This window comes from Manis javanica, chromosome 6 (assembly GCF_040802235.1).
Source record: "Manis javanica isolate MJ-LG chromosome 6, MJ_LKY, whole genome shotgun sequence".
Taxonomy (NCBI): domain Eukaryota; kingdom Metazoa; phylum Chordata; class Mammalia; order Pholidota; family Manidae; genus Manis; species Manis javanica.
The window spans coordinates 48279204-48299186 of NC_133161.1; the positions used below are offsets into that span (position 1 = coordinate 48279204).

At 33.3% G+C, this 19983-nt stretch overlaps 1 protein-coding gene across 3 annotated transcripts in view; it reads left to right on the forward strand.

Annotated features, from left to right (window-relative positions):
* Window positions 1-19983, forward strand: part of SKAP2 (src kinase associated phosphoprotein 2) — a 193532-nt gene that overhangs the window by 107472 nt on the left and 66077 nt on the right. For all 3 annotated transcript variants that reach the window (XM_037027407.2, XM_017670686.3, XM_073238680.1), the window contains one exon: window positions 19126-19203. In XM_037027407.2, coding sequence (XP_036883302.1) covers window positions 19126-19203 — 78 coding nt within the window. The remainder of the gene's footprint in view (window positions 1-19125; window positions 19204-19983) is intronic.

A 19983-nucleotide genomic window follows, 5' to 3' on the forward strand; every position in this document is an offset into this window, starting at 1 on the left:
TTCTCTAGGACTTATTGTGTAGCTTTGCATGTTTGTGCATTTTATACATACATAAGTACACACATTTTACAAATGTGATTGTATGAGAGAGAACATTAAAATATAATCATATGTCCAAGGTCTTAAGGAATTTCATTAGAATATTCAGACACAACTAACAACTGGCATAAAAGGTTTCAATATGAATAAATATATAGTTTAAAAACATGATATATAAATTGAACTGTGTAGTAGCATAATTTGAAGTATCACTATTTCAAGATGGTATTAAATAGCATCAGTAACTGTGGTCCCCCCCCCCCCACTTTTTTATTTTTTGGTTCAAAAGTAATTTTCATGGTTCAAAAGAATTTTGAAATTTATTTTTCTTCACTGTTGGCAAACTTCTCTACTTAGCTAATGTGCCATATTCTTGACATATGGACAGATCACTTATGATATTAAACTAATACTGTTATTCACTCTATAGTTTCTTTCAGTAAGGCTGATTAGAACCAGTTGTCTTGTAAGATTTGATGATGTGTTTAATTCTTATAGCAAATTTGCCTGCTTAGCAAATTATTTAGCTTCATATTGGAAAAGCTATTAGATTTTTAAATTGCATTCTTAAAATATGCAACATACCATATAAGGCATTTTTGTGTTACAGATGTCACCCTAAGTTTTCAAATGCTAGTTATCATTTTTAACCTATTATTCATTTTTTAACATTACATATGAACATATTATTACTAAATAAGGTTAAAAACTATCAGATTTTAAAAACTGGAGTTTGGCTTTTAGTTATTTTGAAAACTAGGTGTTGCATTAAAGTGGTATTTGGCATGGAAAGGGGAATATTACTACAAATACTGAATTATAAAGTAAACCGGAAAATGCTTTTCTTTCTTGCTGTGTTCCCTCCCTTTTACTCCTTCACTACTGAATTTTTTTAAAAGACCAATTGTCTTTTCCTGGCTCCATCACTGTCTCCCATTTTATTCTTTTTTTTTTGGTCTCCCTACCCCTACCAGTGGTGAGGTTGCTGTTTTGCACTTCAGTGCTTGGCACATTTGTTTCTCATGACCTTCAGCTCCTCTGGGCCTCCCCACAGTTCCAACTGCCTCAGGCCCCTCATCTCTCCCAGTTTTAGGGCCATACAGGCCTGGCAGGCCCATGCCTGGTGCGTGACTGCAGCCATGGGAAAAGATGTTTTCCAAAGCATCTTAAGAAGTTGGCAAACTATCCCATTTTATTCTTTAATTACTTTGGCTCTGCCTACACTACCTCTTATCTGATATCTCAGCAAGGTCACTGTAGCTTCCTAATTTCCATATTCAGTGAATAATTTCTAGTACTTCTCTTTCTTGGCCTTTCTAAAACAGCTGGTATTACTGACCATTGATTTATTCTTCTCCTAACGTTCTATATTCTTTTAGCTTCTAGTCAGACCGTTCTCTTCTGGTCTCACACTTTCTTCTCAGGCTTTCTGTGGCCTCCTCTTCCTCTCAGAAGTAATAAAAAGTAAAAGACTTAATAACTTGTTTAATATTACTTATTAGACACAACTGACCAGAAAGTGTTCATATAAAGGAGTTGTTCATATTGTCTTTAAAAAAATTAATTTCATTCAATTATTGGGTTAGGAAATAATTTTTTCTCTGTACCTATTCTTTACTCTTTAATTTTTCCTTCAAGTAATCTCAATTTAAGGATGCATAGACTGTCTGAATTGCAATAACTTTGTTGAAGAAATTTACGGTGGGTCTTTAAGTAAAATTTAATATATTCCTAAAGAGGACTCCGTTATATCATCTAGTTGTTAAAGATGATTGATTTTTTTAAATTTATAACTTTATAGTATCTGTTTCTATTAGCACAGAGCACTTTATTTATAATATTGTCAATCAGTTTTCAGTACGAAATGTGTTTTTTTCCATCCAAAGGTTTAAGTATTAAAATGATTTTTGAGATTTTCTTCAAATGAAGAACTTTGAAGTACCAGCTGAGAACAGGGACTTTTACTTCATACATAAGAATTCTCCAAATGGCTCTGTATATATGAACCTCTTTTCTTGGCCAGAAAACTTCTATTTACTTTGACCTAAAAAATTAATAACAAAAATGTTATGAATAAGCATTCTAGAATTATCTAGAAGACTTCCCAAACCAAAAATAGAAGTATATTTCCTAAGGAGTCTGAGTTCAATGAAGAGGTGACTGGAGTTGGGAAGGGATAGTGGTGAGCCTATTTGTAAACTTTGGGTTTTTTGAATGTTAATTTTAAGCTTCCTTTTTAAAAGTGTTTATAGAGCTTATCCTGTCAGCAATATCCTGTGTCAATTGTCAGGTCATGTGTAACGTGTGGAGATGTATTAATCTGCCATAGCTGGCACTATAAGAGGCTGGGATAAATAGAGGGCTCAAGCAGATGAAGAGGGATTAACTGTGTGGATTGAGCAAACTCTTCAATCACTGAACCAGTGATTTTACAAAGGATTAGCTGCTGCGTTTACAAATATTGATTACTGATATGTTGCTCAGAATGGAGATGACATAACTGGTGCAGTTGCTGTGGAGTGCGCTCTGTGAAGTGTACATCATTCATATTAATGGATTTGTCATAGGCATTATAGAAACTGACAGATTTATTATAGCAGCAGTTGCTAGAACTGTTATGGTTAAGGTTGTGTCACCATATCTATTAAAACTTCAGAATTTTAGAAGTTTATAGTATGGCCATAAAATTAATTTCCCAGGTGGAATTTGGAATACCAGTTATAGCCTGGCACAATTATTTTATACATATTTTCACATGGATTCAGTTTCAAGGCATGTGAGCTGAAATAGAACAAAAAATACAATATTTTGTTATTTTTGTAATATCAAAAAATGTAGATTTATTTCACCGTGAAATAATTTTAAGTCCATCATAAATGCTTGTTTTGCAACCAAGAACATGGGTAGTCCATGTGGACTTCCAAAAGTCCATCTTTTTCTCAGAATAGGACTTTTCTTGAAGCCTTTGGTTGTTTCTGTATCAGGTAGAGATTTTTAGAAAATATAGAAATACCTGTATTATTAAAAATCAGTGACTAATTTGTTTCATTTAAGTTATGTTTTTAGAATACTAAAAAATCAGTCATAAGAATTAGAATTAGCTGTATCAGAGAAAATGCCTTCCTTTAATCTTTTCAAGAAATCAGTTTTCTTGTAAATGTTTTCATTATGTCACAATGCGAAGGCTTATCAGAGTTGAGTTGTATCTTGAAAGGTGAGCTGGAAGCCTTCTAGTTGGTGCGGGTGGCAAGGGGTGGTGAGGTGAGGAAAGGTGGGGATAGCACCTTCCAGGCAGAGGGAAAGCTTGTGTGGATGCATGAGACATGGCCTATTTGAATAGGCAGGTATGTGAGCATTCTCGAAGTAATACCTTAATATGAGTTGAGAGGATTGTTTTCAGCTTATTTTACCAAAGAACTATGCTCACATTGATTAAATTCAGTCTTCTAATTAGTAGTTAAAGCTTTTCTGGCTATGATTTAATTTAAATTACTTAAAAACTGGTAGACATTGCTTTTTCTTTCTCACTCAAAAAATTCTGTGATGTAAAATTGTAAAAGTAATTCATGCTTGTAACAAAGAAAAACTTGTTTCCCTCACCAAAAATATATATATATATATCCCTAGAAATAACTGTTAACAGTTCTGAATGTGTGCTCCAGACATTTTTTCCAGAATTGTACAAATGTATTTGTGCTAGAATAAATATGAAATCAGATTTTTTAAAATGAAAAATGAGATATCACTATACCTACTACGCTACGTTTTCTACTTAAGTATCGTGAACATCCTTCTATGTTAGTACATATCTTTCCACATTAATGCACCTAGATCTACATATGCATATTTCAATAATAGCATTATTTGAAATGGTTTCCTAATGTACCTCTTGCTGGACATTTTCCATTTTCCTGCTGTCACAAATAGTGTTTCAGTGACTCTCCTGGCATATGCACCATTATGGACCTGTCTTTATTTTTGTAGAATAGATTCTTAGGAGTTGAATTTGATAAGTATTGTCAAATACTCTTGCACAGAACTGCAGGAAGGTACACTCCCAAAAGCAGCATATGAGGGCACCATCCCTTCTCTTCCTTCCCACTGTTTGATGTTACTAATCTTTTTAGTTTTTGCCAGCCTCGTAAGTTAAAAAGTAGTATCCTGTTTTAGATTATTTTCTTGAGCTTTTAGTAAGGTTTGTTTATTCATTCAGCAAAATTTAACGAGTAGTTACTGTGTCCCAGGCACTAAGTAGGCACTGGGGGTATGCAGTGGACAAGAAAATGTAGTCTCTGAATCATGGAACTTAACACTCTAGTGAAGGTGAGGGCAGCTGGAGTGTTGTTATTAACTGCAAAAGCAGGTATTAAGGTGGGGAAGAAATAGAAGGTGACCTCTTGCTCTTCAGCTGGGACTGGCTTTTCATTGCTAGCTTGCTCTCCTCTTGCGTTTCCTCCTTAGTTTTTCCTTCCCTTACTTGGTATCATGGGGGACCACACTGGCTATGGTGAAAGATGAATTACATTAAAAAAAATTATTTTAATAAATCAAAAGTTAGATACTCTGTGACTAAAAATCATTATTTTCATGGTCATTTATACATCTGACATTTCTTTTGTTTTGTGTTGTGCTGATTGCAGAACTTTATCTACTTATATATGTTTTTTTGATTTTGTACTTAATGTTATCTTACAGTCTATTTTATAAATCTGATAAACAAGTATTAAATGAGGCTTTAAAAACACACCACTAAGAGCAGTGTAGGTACTTCAGAATTGCTCTTGTACATTTCAAATATGTACCCTTAGTGATTTGGATGCCCATAAAAGTTTGAGCATTACTCTGATGATCCCTTGTTCAAGTCAGTGAAAAAGAGGCACAAAATCTCAGTCATTATATAAGTTGGTCACTGGAATGGAAATGCAGCATGGAAAATGTAGCCAGTCGTTTTGTAACATCTTTCTATTTTGACAGATAGTAGCAGCACTAGTGGTGGTGAGGATTTAATAATATGGGTAACTGTTGAACCACTGTGTTGTATTCTTGAAACCAATATAACACTATATCAACCATACTTCAATTTAAAAAAATACACTTAAAAAAGAAAAACTTGTGAACATAGTATTTTAGCCTAATATTGTAGGTATAATATTGTATTACTGTATTGTTCTGGCCAGTCTCACATATGGCTGTTAACAGTAATTCCCCTCTGAAGCTAGGAATCAGAAAGAGGGTTAAGCACGAAGTATGCTTTTATTTTTAGGTACTAGAAAAAAAGTGCTATACATTAATTCTTATAATACTGAAGTTTTAATATGTATTCTCTAGTGGTCTACACAGTCACATAAATAACAATGCTTTCTAATTCTTTCCTTTACCCAGGCCTACGTTTTATTATCAGTTCATAGTGAAGGGTAGACTTGGGCATTTTATCACTTTCAGTAACATTTTCCTGTACAAGTTTTGTTTTTGTGAAGTAGGCAATAGGCTTAAACTTTTTGTAAGCTAGAATTATTCTGGCCCTGAGTTAGACTTTATGGGCAATTGTTGATTTGTTTTTGTGTTATGGTGGTCTTCATCCAAGCATACATCCCTGAATAGATATTAAACTTTATAAATGCATATGTAAATTTACAAATACAAGTGTGTCAGCATTATTCCCTGCCTGGCTGCTTGTTAAGAGCCATAGCTCTTAAGCAGTAACATGAAAGAGCTGTGCTGGCTTCTTGCAGGGATCTTATCTTCTTCTTGGGATTTAATATTTACCAAAACTTTGATCAAGACAAGTAGTATTTTGGAAGGAATGTCTGAAAATTTGCAGGATGTCTATTCCTATAGATGGTCTGTGATCATATCCTTGAGTTTAACAATTTAACAAAGCTCTTTGGGAGCTATATACTTGGGCTACCTGGCTTTGTACTCTGTAGAATGACTTTTCCTGAGTGTTGCTTTGGCATTTGCCATTGGCTCGATATGAGGGATGTTTTACAGAGCAGCACTATGAAACGTTTCTTCTACTTACTGTAAAAATGTTATTGAGGACATTAAGAACACATAGAAAAAATTTCTTTCTCATTTCAGTACCAGGAACCAGGAGTAGTTGTATGTTCCTCCCTGAGTAATGATCTGTACTTATCTTATGGGCAGTGAGTCACACAATTACTATTTCTTGCTTCTTGTTTGTTGTTATAAAGCCTAAAACTGAATTTTTGGCCTGCTCTTACTAAGTGTAAATGACTTTGTTGTTCCAACTTGTTCTGTGTTCTACCTTGACTCTTAGTTTTGCCTTGGTTTTTTACTTTTTTTAAAATTTGGAATAATGTAATTTATAGAAAAGTTGGCAAGAATAGTAGAAAGAATTCTCATTATATCCTTCACTGAGATTCTCTTAACATTAGCATTTTTCTGTACAAGTATTTGCTTTTTCTCTCTCTGTATCTACACACTTCTCTCCTATTTGCCTGTAATTTCCATACCAACTGTATCTATGCAAATGCCTATGGAATGCTTTAGGTGGGAGATGAAGTTGTGTATTACTAGATTAACAATAATAATAGTAGGTAAGAATGTGTTTCTTTCATACATACATTGAAAAAAGAGACCTATAGAAAAACCTATTTCAAATGGAAGGAAGATAAATTTTGTGTGTGTGTGTGTGTGTTTTTTTTTTTTTGTGTGTGTGTGTGTGAGATAGAGATAGATAGAGAGAAAGAGAGAGAGAGAAAGAGGGAGAGAGGGAGGGAGGGATAAAGAGGGAGGGAGGGAGACAGCATGAATGTGTTTTGAGAGGATAACATTTTGGCAGAAGGGGGAGATGCCAAAGGCTTTTGATTTAAATAAAAATTTGGGAGTTGTCTTCTTAAAAAGAAATAGATAATAAATACTAAAGCATAAAGAATGTTTAGGAATGTATTTACTTTAGTAAGCAAGCCCAATTTAGTAATCAAGTAATCAGAGTGGGACCATAAATAGAGTCTTAATTCAGAAATGTTTACTTTTTATTAACTTAATCACAAAATAATTTCATATTTGATAGTTTTCATATTAAATATTTTTCACTCATTTTAAGTACCCCTCAATAATAAGATTCTTTTGGGAGATAGGAACAGAATGGGAATAGTTGTGTATATACCTGTTCTCTTTCTTTAAGATAAAAACAAAAATATGCTTTATTATATCATACAATATAGAAGACATTCTAACTGCATATTCCTATTTCAGATACTTCAGATAATCTTATGTAAGTTAGTGTCTCCAAACTTTTTGTACACAGAATAGGAAAAATAAGTTAATAAAAATGAGCTTAAAGAAAAATGTCATTCATCTTCTGAAAATAATTGTAAAAATTTTATAGCTTAAAACTCACAACATCAAACAGTTGCAAAAGATAAAAAAATAAAAGATTGTCTTATGGCCTTGTGAAAATGAAACATAGTTGAATGGAAAGGGGCTAAAGTATTCAGTCTAAATTATATTCATTTCCTATTTTTATGCAGCTTGCTAGAGGAAACTACATGCAAAAAGAGCCTCCTTTCTCTTCCATAAATACCAGTTTTCCCATTACCAATTTGTCCCATGTTTGTGTGTGTATGTTTTTGAATCAAAATGGAAGTCTCTAAGTAAAGTAAAATTGACTTCTCTAAAATCTTGTAGAAAATGAAACAATTCTAGAATTCTAAATGCATAGTATTTAAAACATGTAATTCTGCTACCAAGGCATTAATTTTAAATAATCATGATTACTTTAATGCCATGGAACAGTAATTCAGCTTTCTTCTCTCGTGCAGTTTCTATAGATAGCATTCACTTATTGCATCAATAGTAGAACATAGCATTTCAGAGAATGGGCTTTGTTGGGCAGACCCAGCATCCCAGTTCTGCCACTTACTGTGTCTGACCTTGATTTGCCATTGGTAACATGGGGTTAATACCTATACCTTGGGGCTGTGAGAGAATGAAATGAGTTGATAACTGTATTATACTTAACTTGTGGTAAAAGCTTACTAAATATTAGCTGTTGCCGTTATTACCTCACTGAACCATTCTGATATTCGTTCACATATATTATTTATGTTTGATGATGCTTTTTTAAGCAGATTCTTAAAACTCACAGTCTGGCAATGTGGAAAAGGTTGTGTTTGACATAGAGGTAGAATAGGTAAGGAAGGAGTAAAACCAATTATTAATTATTTTTAAATTTTATACATAAATTATTTGACTTTCTCAAGTCATTTTCTCAAAGTGTGTTATCATAGACTTAAAAAAGGCTATTGTTTCTCTGAATTTGATTTTTTCTTACTAAAAGATGATTTATATATGTGTATATATATATATATATACACACAAAAATAAAAAGCCAATCAATATGTATAATGAGGTGTACAGTAGGCATAGTAATAGTCTCTCAGAGAAGTTCACATTCTATTCCTTGGATCCTGTGCATAGTGTTAGTTATATGGCAAGAAGAATTAAGGTTGCTAATCAAATGACCTTGAAATAAGGAGATTATCCAGGTGGGCTGAGTGTAAACACAAGAATCCCTAAATGGGCAAGGAGGAGGCAGAAGAATCAGAACCAGAGAAAAGGCACTGAGAGAAAGACTCAGGGGGCTATTGCCGGCTTTGAAGATAGAAGGGAGCCAGTAGCCAATGAAATAGGTCAGCCTCTGGATGCTGGAAAGGCAAGGAAAAAAATTTCCCCATAGAGCCTCCAGAAGGAGCAGTTTTGCTCACATCTTGACTTTAGCTTAGTGAGACTTTTTTGGACTTCTGACCTCCAGAACTATAAGATAATAGATTTAAAAACCTAACAAAGTAACTGAGAAGCTACTCCATGTAGGAGATAAAATTTGAATTAAATTCTTTCCATGAACTCTAATGATCTATTATTAAAAAGTAGCCTGTACCAAAATATAAACATATAAATTGTGTCCTGTATTATAAATTCATGAAACAGTAGTCTTATTTGTACAATGAAATTTCTTATATAGAACCTTATTTTCTTTTTAATTGAAGTGTAGGTGATACACAATATTACAATATTATATTGGTTTCAAGTATACACACAGTGGTTCAACAGTTGCACATATTATTAAATCCTCACCCCAACTAGTACAATTACTCTCTGTCAGCAGAAAGATGTTACAGAACTCTCCATGCTGCCCTACCATCCCCATGACCAGCTTATATTATGATTGAGATTTTTGTACCTCTTTATCCCCCCTCCCCTCCACACATACTTCTGATCTATGGCTTTTGACTATGATATTAGTGATATTGCTGAACACACTCAGTTTCAGATTTCTCTTAATTCTGATTCTTATTTATTTTGTTACTGCCATTTGAATTTTACATATTTTGGTAGATTTTCATAAAAGCAGCAGCCATAATTATATATGTATATGTTTTTTGATATAAAATAGAAGCTTTTGGTTGGACTCTGAGTAGACCTTTAATATATCTTGTAGATCATATTCGTTAATCATTTCCTGCATGCATATAGCGATATTAATAGCTATTGTCTTCTTTGACATCAGATAGATCTATTAGAGACATACAGGAACTTTCATGAGACTGTTGGAATTTCCATTTCAAGTAGAGTTAGTAAAGGCAAACTTGAACTGCCCTAATAGGTATTTTGACTTTTTCCTTGCTAGCTTTCAAAGTGACGTACCACTTTACAGAGTGGTGGAGAGAGACTAACAGATGGCAAACCTGAGAGCTGCAACCTCTGCTTTTGCCCCTAGTTTTGTCACATGGACCATGCATCAGACTTTAAAGCCTTGTCCCCAAGATTTAACATTCTCTGGGAAGTCTATGGTCCCACTAACTGGAAGTTGGTTATCTTTGTGTCTAAGCATGAAAAAAGCCTTTTTTTAAAAAAAAAGAAATATCATGATAGCCTTAGAAGTTACCACTATTAGTGTGTTCATTGGTTAATCCTCTCTGAAGAGAGTAATAGTGGTGAGAAAATACGTTCTCTGAACGGACTATGCTGAAGTGACATAATTAGTAATTTTTTAGTGACTGCAGTGATTATTTTCTTAAAGGTTATTGGTGTTTGATATTTCCATTGAATACATACTTTTCTTTTAGCCTCTAAAAAAACTGATGATAAGATGGAATTCCACTATTTCTCTGTCGAGGGAAGAATTATTAGATTATGAAAAATTTTAATGTATATTTTTATTTTCTTTCAAAATACTCCAGACCAATATTCTAGCTAGAAATTAAACCTTTCAAATTACGTAAGGCAAGTCCTTGCTAGATCTAAAGGAATTTATCAGTTACTTTACAAAAAAATATGTTTTGAACAGTTTCTACATTTGATATCTTTGAAAATTGAATCCATCTTGGAACTTGGCCATTTGTTACTGAAAGTACAAGGAAAATATTAGTGTGGATATATTTCATGAAATCCTAGATATATTTCATGGAATCCTTAGAAATGATCTAATCTATTTTTGTGTGTGTGTTTTAGGTGAGGAAACTTGATCTCAGAGAGGCTTAGTGACTTGACGAAGGTCACAAATTTGCAGAAGTGGGATTTCATTACAGACCTCTTTATACCATGCACCTTGAAGCCAGTATTAAAGTAAAATTCAGCTTCTAGGTATATACTATGCTATAAAACCATTTTACTTAATATTTATATCCAAGTTAAGTTTAGATTTCTCTACCTTGTTAGGTCGTAGTCTTTCTTTGTTGTTGTGCAGGCATACTAGTGAATTTTTGCATTTAAAACCTTTTAAGATAGTAAGAAAAAGGTGTCAGCAGTCTGCGTCTTTGTATCTGTTATGTGTTTTCTAGAAACAAGGAAAACGGCATCTTGGTTTGTGAGTGCAAAGGTGAAGTAAAGTGTAATTAAATTGTACTTGTAGAATAATGAGTTCTGAGTCAGTAATAGCTCTGGGAACTGAAGCTTATTTATAGACATTCCTAAAGCCAAGTATCCAATGTACCCTTCAGCCAAAAACATCTACAAAATACTGGACATTATTTGGAAAGGTGTAGGAAACAAAACAGAACGCTTTTCTACCTTTATGTAAAATTATAATGCACAAAAATATTGGCACCTGAAAGTATACTTCAATTCTGATGACTGCTTCTTATGAAAAATGAACTCAAACTGGGGGAGTTAACCTAAACTAAAAAATAACCACTAAGATCATCAAGGTAAGAGAAGGTATTGCCAACATGAAATGAGAAACTAAAATTATTAATATTCTTGGAAAATTGAAACCTAATATGTGCTTTAAATATAAAGCAATTGTTAATGGGTTAATACTGTAAACAAATGGGTGAATTTATCAAATCCAGGAATGCTTAAATAACCAGGCTCTTTAAAAGTTTATTGCACATAACTTTAGAAGAGATGAAAAGGAAGCACTGTCTACCTTCAAGAGGTGGCCAATTTATGGAACTTGATATACCAACTATCAGATGAAAATGAAGTTTTTAAAAGATTCAGAAAAACATGGATGTTTTAGTCATATGACCTGAGAGAAAAAAAAGATATTGTTGAGGGACTTACCCTTAACTTTCTGCAATTGGAGGAAAACAATCACATCATGTGGTGATAGACAGACTATTGACTAATCAGACCAAGATCCTGACTCAGGGTGAAAATTCTTACGAGCAAAAACAATCTTTTTTATATATCTCCTTTCTTTTCCAATATTAGGGAAAAGGAATCTCCAGTTGTATAAAGGTGGAGGGAAAATTATACAAATTAAAAATTTAGTGTTCATGTTGAAATCTACATAAATGCCAAGGAATAAAGGGAAAAGCCAGTAAAAGGTGAAACTCTGAAACCTAGCAGAATATTGTTCAAAGTCTAGATTGAATGACCATAAAACTGAACATATTGATGGATTGAAGCTCATAATATTATAGTAGTTTATTAATGATGAAATAGTAAAAGTGACGCTTTAGTTTCCTTAGAAGTCTAGCATTTAAATTGGTTGCTAAAGTAGTATATCAAAAAATAAAAAGGATAATGAAAAAAGATGTCTATTTTGAAAATGTCTCTGAATCACTCACATCACTTGATACCTATTCATAGTCCCACACAAAGAGCCAAATAAGTAGAAAGGAAATCAAATAAAATGTTAATTTCAGAACTCAGAACTGATATAGACTGAAAAAAAAAAAAAGAAAGAATCTTTAAGTTGCATTTTGGAAGTGGTGCCTTACTGTAAGACTTAGAAAAATAAATGCACTTAAGGAGGCAACAGACTAGGATATAGTTAGTAAAAGTACGGGTATTGGTGGAGGGAGTGGATTAAGAGATATATCAGTGTTGGAGAAGGCTCAGGGGTACTGCATTGAGACACCCAGTGCTGGACAAAATTGTAAACTAAAGTTTATTTATTTAGGTTACATTGAGAAAAGAATTTAATTACAAGAAAGAAAGGATGATTGGACCCTTCTCTCTTCAATTCTTTGTTTCCTCCCAACTCTAAACGCTGTCCTTCTCTTCCCTGCCTGACTCCCTTTCCTACTAAAGAGATTTCCATGTTGTTTTAGGTTTTTTTTCCTGAGTAAAGAAGTATGTGATCTGGACCTATTTTTCTACTTCTCCCTAGCCTACATACAGTAATGTAACTGTCTACCCTGCTAATTCCAAGACTGGTTTTATACCCAGCCAACCTAATACCTGAAATATGTTTAAATGATACTTCCTGCCAAAGACAGTTCATATTTGTCTCTGAAATTAAAATAATTGTTTTTTATTTTGACATTTTTAGTAATAAAACTCTTTTAAAGGTAAAACTTATTTCTTAGATTCATTACAGGTATTTAAATATTGCAATATTTTTCATCCTAGATTCAAGGAAAAAAGTTAAAATGATAATTTAATAAAATCGCCAACATTGGGTAATACCTTAGTCTTTTACATAATTTTTTGATTTTCATACTCTGAAATTCTTCTCCATTTTTCAGATTCTAGAATCCATTCTTGTAGTTTGCTGGTGGACTATGTCCACCATATATCAGTTTGTGGCAAAAGTTTCAAGCTGCACGTTCTTGAACTCCTGAGTTATCTTTTTAACTCAGTGGCCTTGTAAATAAAATACCAATCTAACTGTAAGAAAATTTGGATTCCACTACTGCCTTTTTCTCACTGAGTTGTTAGAAATATGGTAGGCACTTGATACTTGTTTATTTGTATTCACTGTTATTTTGTTACCGTTTTGCACGTTTCAGAGTCCCAAATTAGAAGTTGGAAGATCATCCATTCCTTAACTGTTCTTATAGGGTGTTAGTTTTTTGTTGTTTTTTTTTTTTGGTATCATTAATATAAAATCACATGAGCAGCATTGTGCTTACTAGATTCCCCCCATTATCAAGTCCCCACTACATACCCCATTACAGTCACTGTCCATCAATGTAATAAGATGCTATACACTACTTGTCTTCTCTGTGCTATACTGCCTTCCCCGTCACCCCCCATAGGGTGTTAATTTTAATGTCAGTATTTCGAGGTGCTTTAGAAAAGTAGGACTATTGTATAATAAATACATGTTAATTTTATAAAAAGAAAACTAGTCTTTGTTATTATATGCTTATTTTTTCAGGGTACTGAAAACTTGTGGCCTCTTACACAAGCCCATGTAATAATCATCTACAGTATAAATAGGCTGTCCTAGAGTGTAGGTAAATTTTTTTCTCCCCTTAGCATATAATTGCTTCATCAACCACTTTCACCTAACCAAAAGGAAATCTTTGAATTACTTTTATAATAGGTACAGTGCTTATATACAGAGAAGACAAGTAGTGATTCTATAGCATCTTACTATGATGATGGACTGTTACTGTAATAGGGTATGTGGGGGGGACTTGATAATAGGGGGAGTCTAGTAACCATAATGTTGTTCAAGTAATTGTACATTAATGATACAAAAAAAAAATAAGTACAGTGCTTAACTTGTGCAGAACCTAACCATGCTTTTTTCCATCTTCCTGATTAAGGTTCCCTAAGCAACATTAAATAATCTTACATTTACACTGGCATACATTAATTTGAATTAATATTTATTCTAACATATAATAAATAATATTTATAACAATAAAATAACATTTGCTGAATGTCTACTGTGTGGCAAAGAATTAAGATCAGCACAAAACTTATTTTGGGGACAGTTGTGTGAATTTTGATAGTGAAACATAACTGATAACTTAATTGTGAACTTGTTGGACTGTTGTGTAACTGACTGTGTTGTGTTATTTGCCATGGTGCAATAATGGCATTGTGTTGTTTGGCAAATGTTTGGCAGCTCTTTGTTGTTACCTACCAGATAGGTTTATGTTATGTTATCTTCCTTTCCCACCCTTCATGAACATTATATCTGCATTTGTATAATATTAATTTTTTGGGTCAGTATGAATCTTTTAAAATGGTGACATGCTATTGATCATTGTAGGTAGTGGAATGAGGTCTAAATAATGTGAGAATTCATGGTTTCTAAAGAGAAATGGCATACTTTTTATATATGTATTTTTACAAATTTTCAGTTTCTATCACCAAAAACATTTTGAGCATTAATGTTTATGGTGCTATACACATCAAATGGCTCCTCTAAGAACTTAAGAGCTAAGGTATCTAAAGTATCTAAAGAGCTAAGGTATCTAAGGTATCTAAAGAGCTAAGGATTTATCATTAATAAACTTTTGTTTTTTAAAAAATTCACATATGTTTTAAACAAATCATAGATATTAGACAAAGAGAAAAAAGGTTTAGAAAAATGAAACTGTAGCCAGAACACTTGCTTTTTTCCCCCTTTAAAAATGAATTCGAAAATTTTATATTAGAAGCATGAATTTAGAATTGCGAATAAGTATTGTTTGTGACATCCCATTTTATTGTGATTTATCAGATGGAAATTTAATCAACATTTTTCTTAAAGCAAAAGCCTCAGGTTACATATATATTCACTTAGTAAATTCTAATTCTCCTCTGCTCCTCCTCCTCTCCCTCACTTTTTTTGTTCAAGTATAGTTGACACACAGTATAATAGTTTTAGGTGTACAGCATAGTGATTCATCATTTATATATGTAATGAAATGGTCACCTTGTAAGTGTAGTTACCATCTGTCACCACACAAAATTATTACAATATTATTGACTATATTCCCTATGCTGTATTTTTCATCCTTGTGACTTACTTTTTTTGTAAGTGGAAGTTTGCATCTCTTAATTCCCTTCACCTATGCACCCAATACTCCCCTTCCCTCTGGCAACGACCAGTTTGTTCTCTGTATTTATGAGTCTGTTTTTGTCTTGTTTTATTTGTTTTGATTTTCAGGTTCCATATAAAATTGAAATCATATGGTATTTGTCTTTCTTCCTTCTCCTTTTTTTTGACCAGTAACTTTTTATAGGTTGAAAGCTATGCTAAAGGCACTCATTTCTCTTCAGAATAACTTGAAGTTTTGTTAAGATTCAGAGCATTCATTTTATATGTAAAGAATATTTATTATGCCCAGTGGAAGTGAGAGGGTCATGGGATTACTCAGTGAGCCTTATCCAGCCAAGTACAGATAATTAATGCCTCCCCATGTCCAGTTAAAGTAGCACCATTAGACGTTAAAATTGAAAGGTTGCCTTCTGTAGTTTAATTTCATCCAAAATGGACAGTGCTTGAAAGTTTGTTTCCATCATCTTAAAGATACAAAATTATTTATAGGATCTTTGCAGTGACTATTCTAGTTTTTACCACTGTGGAAAAACCACTTGTAATTTTTTTGTGACATACAATATAAAAATATATAATGAACATGTTCGCTTTGTCATCCTGAAATGCCATTCATATATGTTTCTTGCAGAGATTTTGTGTTGTTGAGTTAGGAACTCTGCATGCCAGTTATATAAAAAGTCTAAGCACAAGCAGACTTCTGTGGAAATTAAACTATGGTCTTGCTCAGATGGGAAGTAAATAGTATTTTCAGGGATCTTATTTAGAAAGAAAATTTCCCTAAATGGTTTTATGTTAGCTAGAATATCATACTTCTATGTTATACAATATTTCTGTGTTTACTTTTTGTCAGTGTAAACTAGGTTAATAAAAAAGTGCTATTGGTCATTATTATTTTTTTTCTTGTTTTAAAAAACGAATCAAACCACAGTCACCCTCTTTAACTTAGTGGTTGACTAGGACCTGTTCACACAGATAAGACTTCTGTGATTTTTAAATACGTACAAAAATATTATAGTAGATTAACTTCTACCTTTGATGGATCAAGTTTATTCTGAAAAAATAAACATGGATACATTTACTGAACTATTCAAATATTTATATTGACTTTCTCTGAAATTTTGTATATATTTTAAAATTAAATATATTTTCATCATATTTGTGTTTACTGAGTAAAACTGATCTACCAAAGAACTAAAATTAGTGGTTTAATTTTAATTTTTATTTCTTATGGAAAAATATTTATTATTTTATAACTTTTGGACCCCATGATATTTTTAAAAAGCCCAGCTGGTATTTGTGATGAATTTTTATATAATAAACTTACTATCAAAATGCTTTTTTATAATATAAGCTATATTAAAACAGTTTTCATTGAATGTATTCCATAGAAACTTTCATTAGATTTGGTCGGTTTCACCTGTTAGAGTTCTACTGAAATGCTGAGATAACTGTGTTGTATTTCTAATGAAGTTTATAAAATTATTGAACACTTGTGAAATTATGAGAAACCGGCAATCATGAGCATGAATATATGGTTTCTAATTGACTTAACTTTTGGCTTAATCTTTAAATTTTTTGAAGCTATCTGTTATTTCTTTATGATAGTTCTCCACCTAGTTTTAAACTCTTAAACATAGTAGAAAAACCTAAAGCATTCCATTAAATGTCTACAAGATTTCTCTTTGAGTACAACCAGCAAGAGAGAATATTTTCTGTGGACTCTAAGAAACAAATTTAAGCATTTGATTTGGGGGAAAAGTTATTTTATGTTTTACTTGGTAGGAGCAGAGATATGCAAGTAAGAATCAACATGCATTAAAATTCTTATTCAAATGGAACTACAAAAGACCCCTAATAGCAAAAGCAATCCTGAGAAGGAAGTATAAAGCAGGGGGGATCTTGCTTCCCAACTTCAAGCTCTACTACAAAGCCACAGTAATCAAGACATTTGGTACTGGCACAAGAACAACCCACAGACCATTAGAACAGAATACAGAGTCCAGATATTAACCCAAGCATATATAGTCAATTAATATATGATAAAGGAGGCATGGACATACAATGGGAAATGGCAGCCTTTTCAACAGATGGTGCTGGCAATACTGGACAGCTACATGTAAGAGGATGAAACTGGATCATTATTTAACCCCATACACAAAAGTAAATTTGAAGTGGATCAAAGACCTGAATCTAAGTCATGAAACCATAAAACTCCTAGAAAATAACATAGGCAAAAATCTCTTGGACATAAACATGAGCAACTTCTTCATGAACATATCTCCCTGGGCAAGGGAAACAAAAGCAAAAATGAACAAGTGGGACTATATCAAGCTGAAAAGCATCTGTACAGCAAAGGACAGCATCAATAGAACAAAAAGGCATCCTACAGTATTGGAGAATATATTCATAAATGACAGATCCAATAAAGGATTGACATCCAAAATAAATATAGAGCTCATGCTCCTCAACAAACAAAAAGCAAATAATCCAATTAAAAAATGGACAGAGTTGCTGAACACTTCTTCAAAGAAGAAATTCAGATGGCCAACAGACACAGGAAAAGATGCTCCTCATCGCTAATCATCAGAGAAATGCAAATTAAAACCACAATGAGATATCACCTCATACCTGTAAGGATTGCCACCATCTAAAAGACAAACAACAACAAATGTTGGCGAGATTGTGGAGAAAGGGGAACCCTCCTGTACTGCTGGTGGGAATGTAAATTAGTTCAACCATTGTGGAAAACAGTATGGAGGTTCCTCAAAAAATTCAAAATAGAAATACCATTTGACCCAGGAATTCTACTCCTAGGAATTTACCCTAAGAATGCAGGAGCCCAGTTTGAAAAAGACATGCACCCCTATGTTTATCGCAGCACTATTTACAATAGCCAAGAAATGGAAGCAACCTAAGTGTCCATCAGTAGATGAATGGATAAAGATGTGGTACATATACACAATGGAATATTATTCAGCCATAAGAAGAAAACAAATCCTACCATTTGCAATAACATGGATAGAGCTAGAGGGTATTATGCTCAGTGAAATAAGCCAAGCATAAAAGACAAGTATCAAATGATTTCACTCACCTGTGGAGTATAAGAACAAACAAAAAAACTGAAGGAACAAAACAGCAGCAGACTCACAGAACCCAAGAATGGACTAACAGTTACCAAAGGGAAAGGGACTGGGAAGGATGGGTGGGAAGGGAGGGATAGTAGGAAAAAAGGGCATTACTATTAGCAGACATAATGTAGGGGCGGGGCACGGGAGGGCTGTGCAACACAGAGAAGACGAGTAGTGATTCTATAGCATCTTGCTATGCTGATGGACAGTGACTGTAATGGGGTATGTAGAGGGGACTTGGTGATGAGGGGAGTTTAGTAAACATAATGTTCCTCATGTAATTGTAGATTAATGGTACCAAAAAAAAAATTCTTGAACAGTCAATCCACTATAAATGTAAAGAAGCCTATATGATGTATTTGAAATTCCTAACTGCTCTTTAAGGGATTATTGCATTTATTTATAGTAGTTTCCCTTATAGAAACTACTATAGAAACTTATAGAAAAGGGAAGTAGTCCTTCCCTTATAGAATGTAGATTAAATAGAATTGGCCTTTAGAAATCATTCAGTTACATTATATTACTGTATTTTGGGGAGGTTAATATAATAAAATATAGGAGTACAGAAAATTTTTTTGTTCTTCAGAGTTACAGGAGGAGGAGAGGGGGAAGTCTATAGAATGGATCTGAAACAAAGCTAATAGACTTGGATTTAATTAATTTGGGTAATTAAAAGTACATGAATCTAATGAGATCTGGTACTTGGTTTTTCTAAAATGAATTACTCACTACTTTTTTTTCCTCCTCTACTTCCCACAGGGAACCAGTTTCCTCCAATTGCAGCACAGGACCTTCCTTTTGTTTTAAAGGCTGGCTATCTTGAAAAACGTAGAAAAGGTAAACTGTAAGATTCAAATGAAAAAATCTAAAAATGGTTTTATCCCTCGATTAAAACATGCTTGCGGTATATATGTGGAGCCAGTATTATCTTCAGATGATTGAAGAATTTTAAGACTGAAGAAATCTGGATGACATTATCCAAACCACAAAGTACAGATTTCAGCTCTAAGTAATTTTTAGTAACAAAACATTTGGTCACCTTTTTAGTTGTCAACCTCAGTTATTTGTAAATGATTCAGAGGCTGTTTCAATCCTCGAAGAGGAAGGCTGCAGCCATGACTGTATTCTCAAGGATGGGATTTCTCACCGTTACCCCATTGGGCTGAGCAGCAGGTTATACCCTGCACCTAACCTGGCATACACCATGTCTGCTATGGTTCCAATCAAGCCTGGCATATTGTCTGCCATTTTCTGTTATTTACTTGGTGTTCCTCTCCATTTGCTATGATAATTGGGAGCTGGCCATGTGGTCTCACTCTTTCAACACCACTATATAATGGAAATGAAATATGGAGGTGGTGTTATGATATGGGGAATGAAAAGCAGAAAGTCTCTTCATTACTATTCTGCTTATCTCTCAGGTAGTCCCTTTGGGCCTTTCTATTTATATTCCATTTGCTTTTCTTAGCTTTCTTAGCTGAATTTTAAAGCTGAAAGTGATAATAGAAATAATCTAGGTCAACTCTTTCCTCTCTTTTTATAACAGACTAGAAAATCAAACCCAGATGAATATATTATCTCCAGGCTATACAGTCAAATGCCTTTTTGACTGTCTCT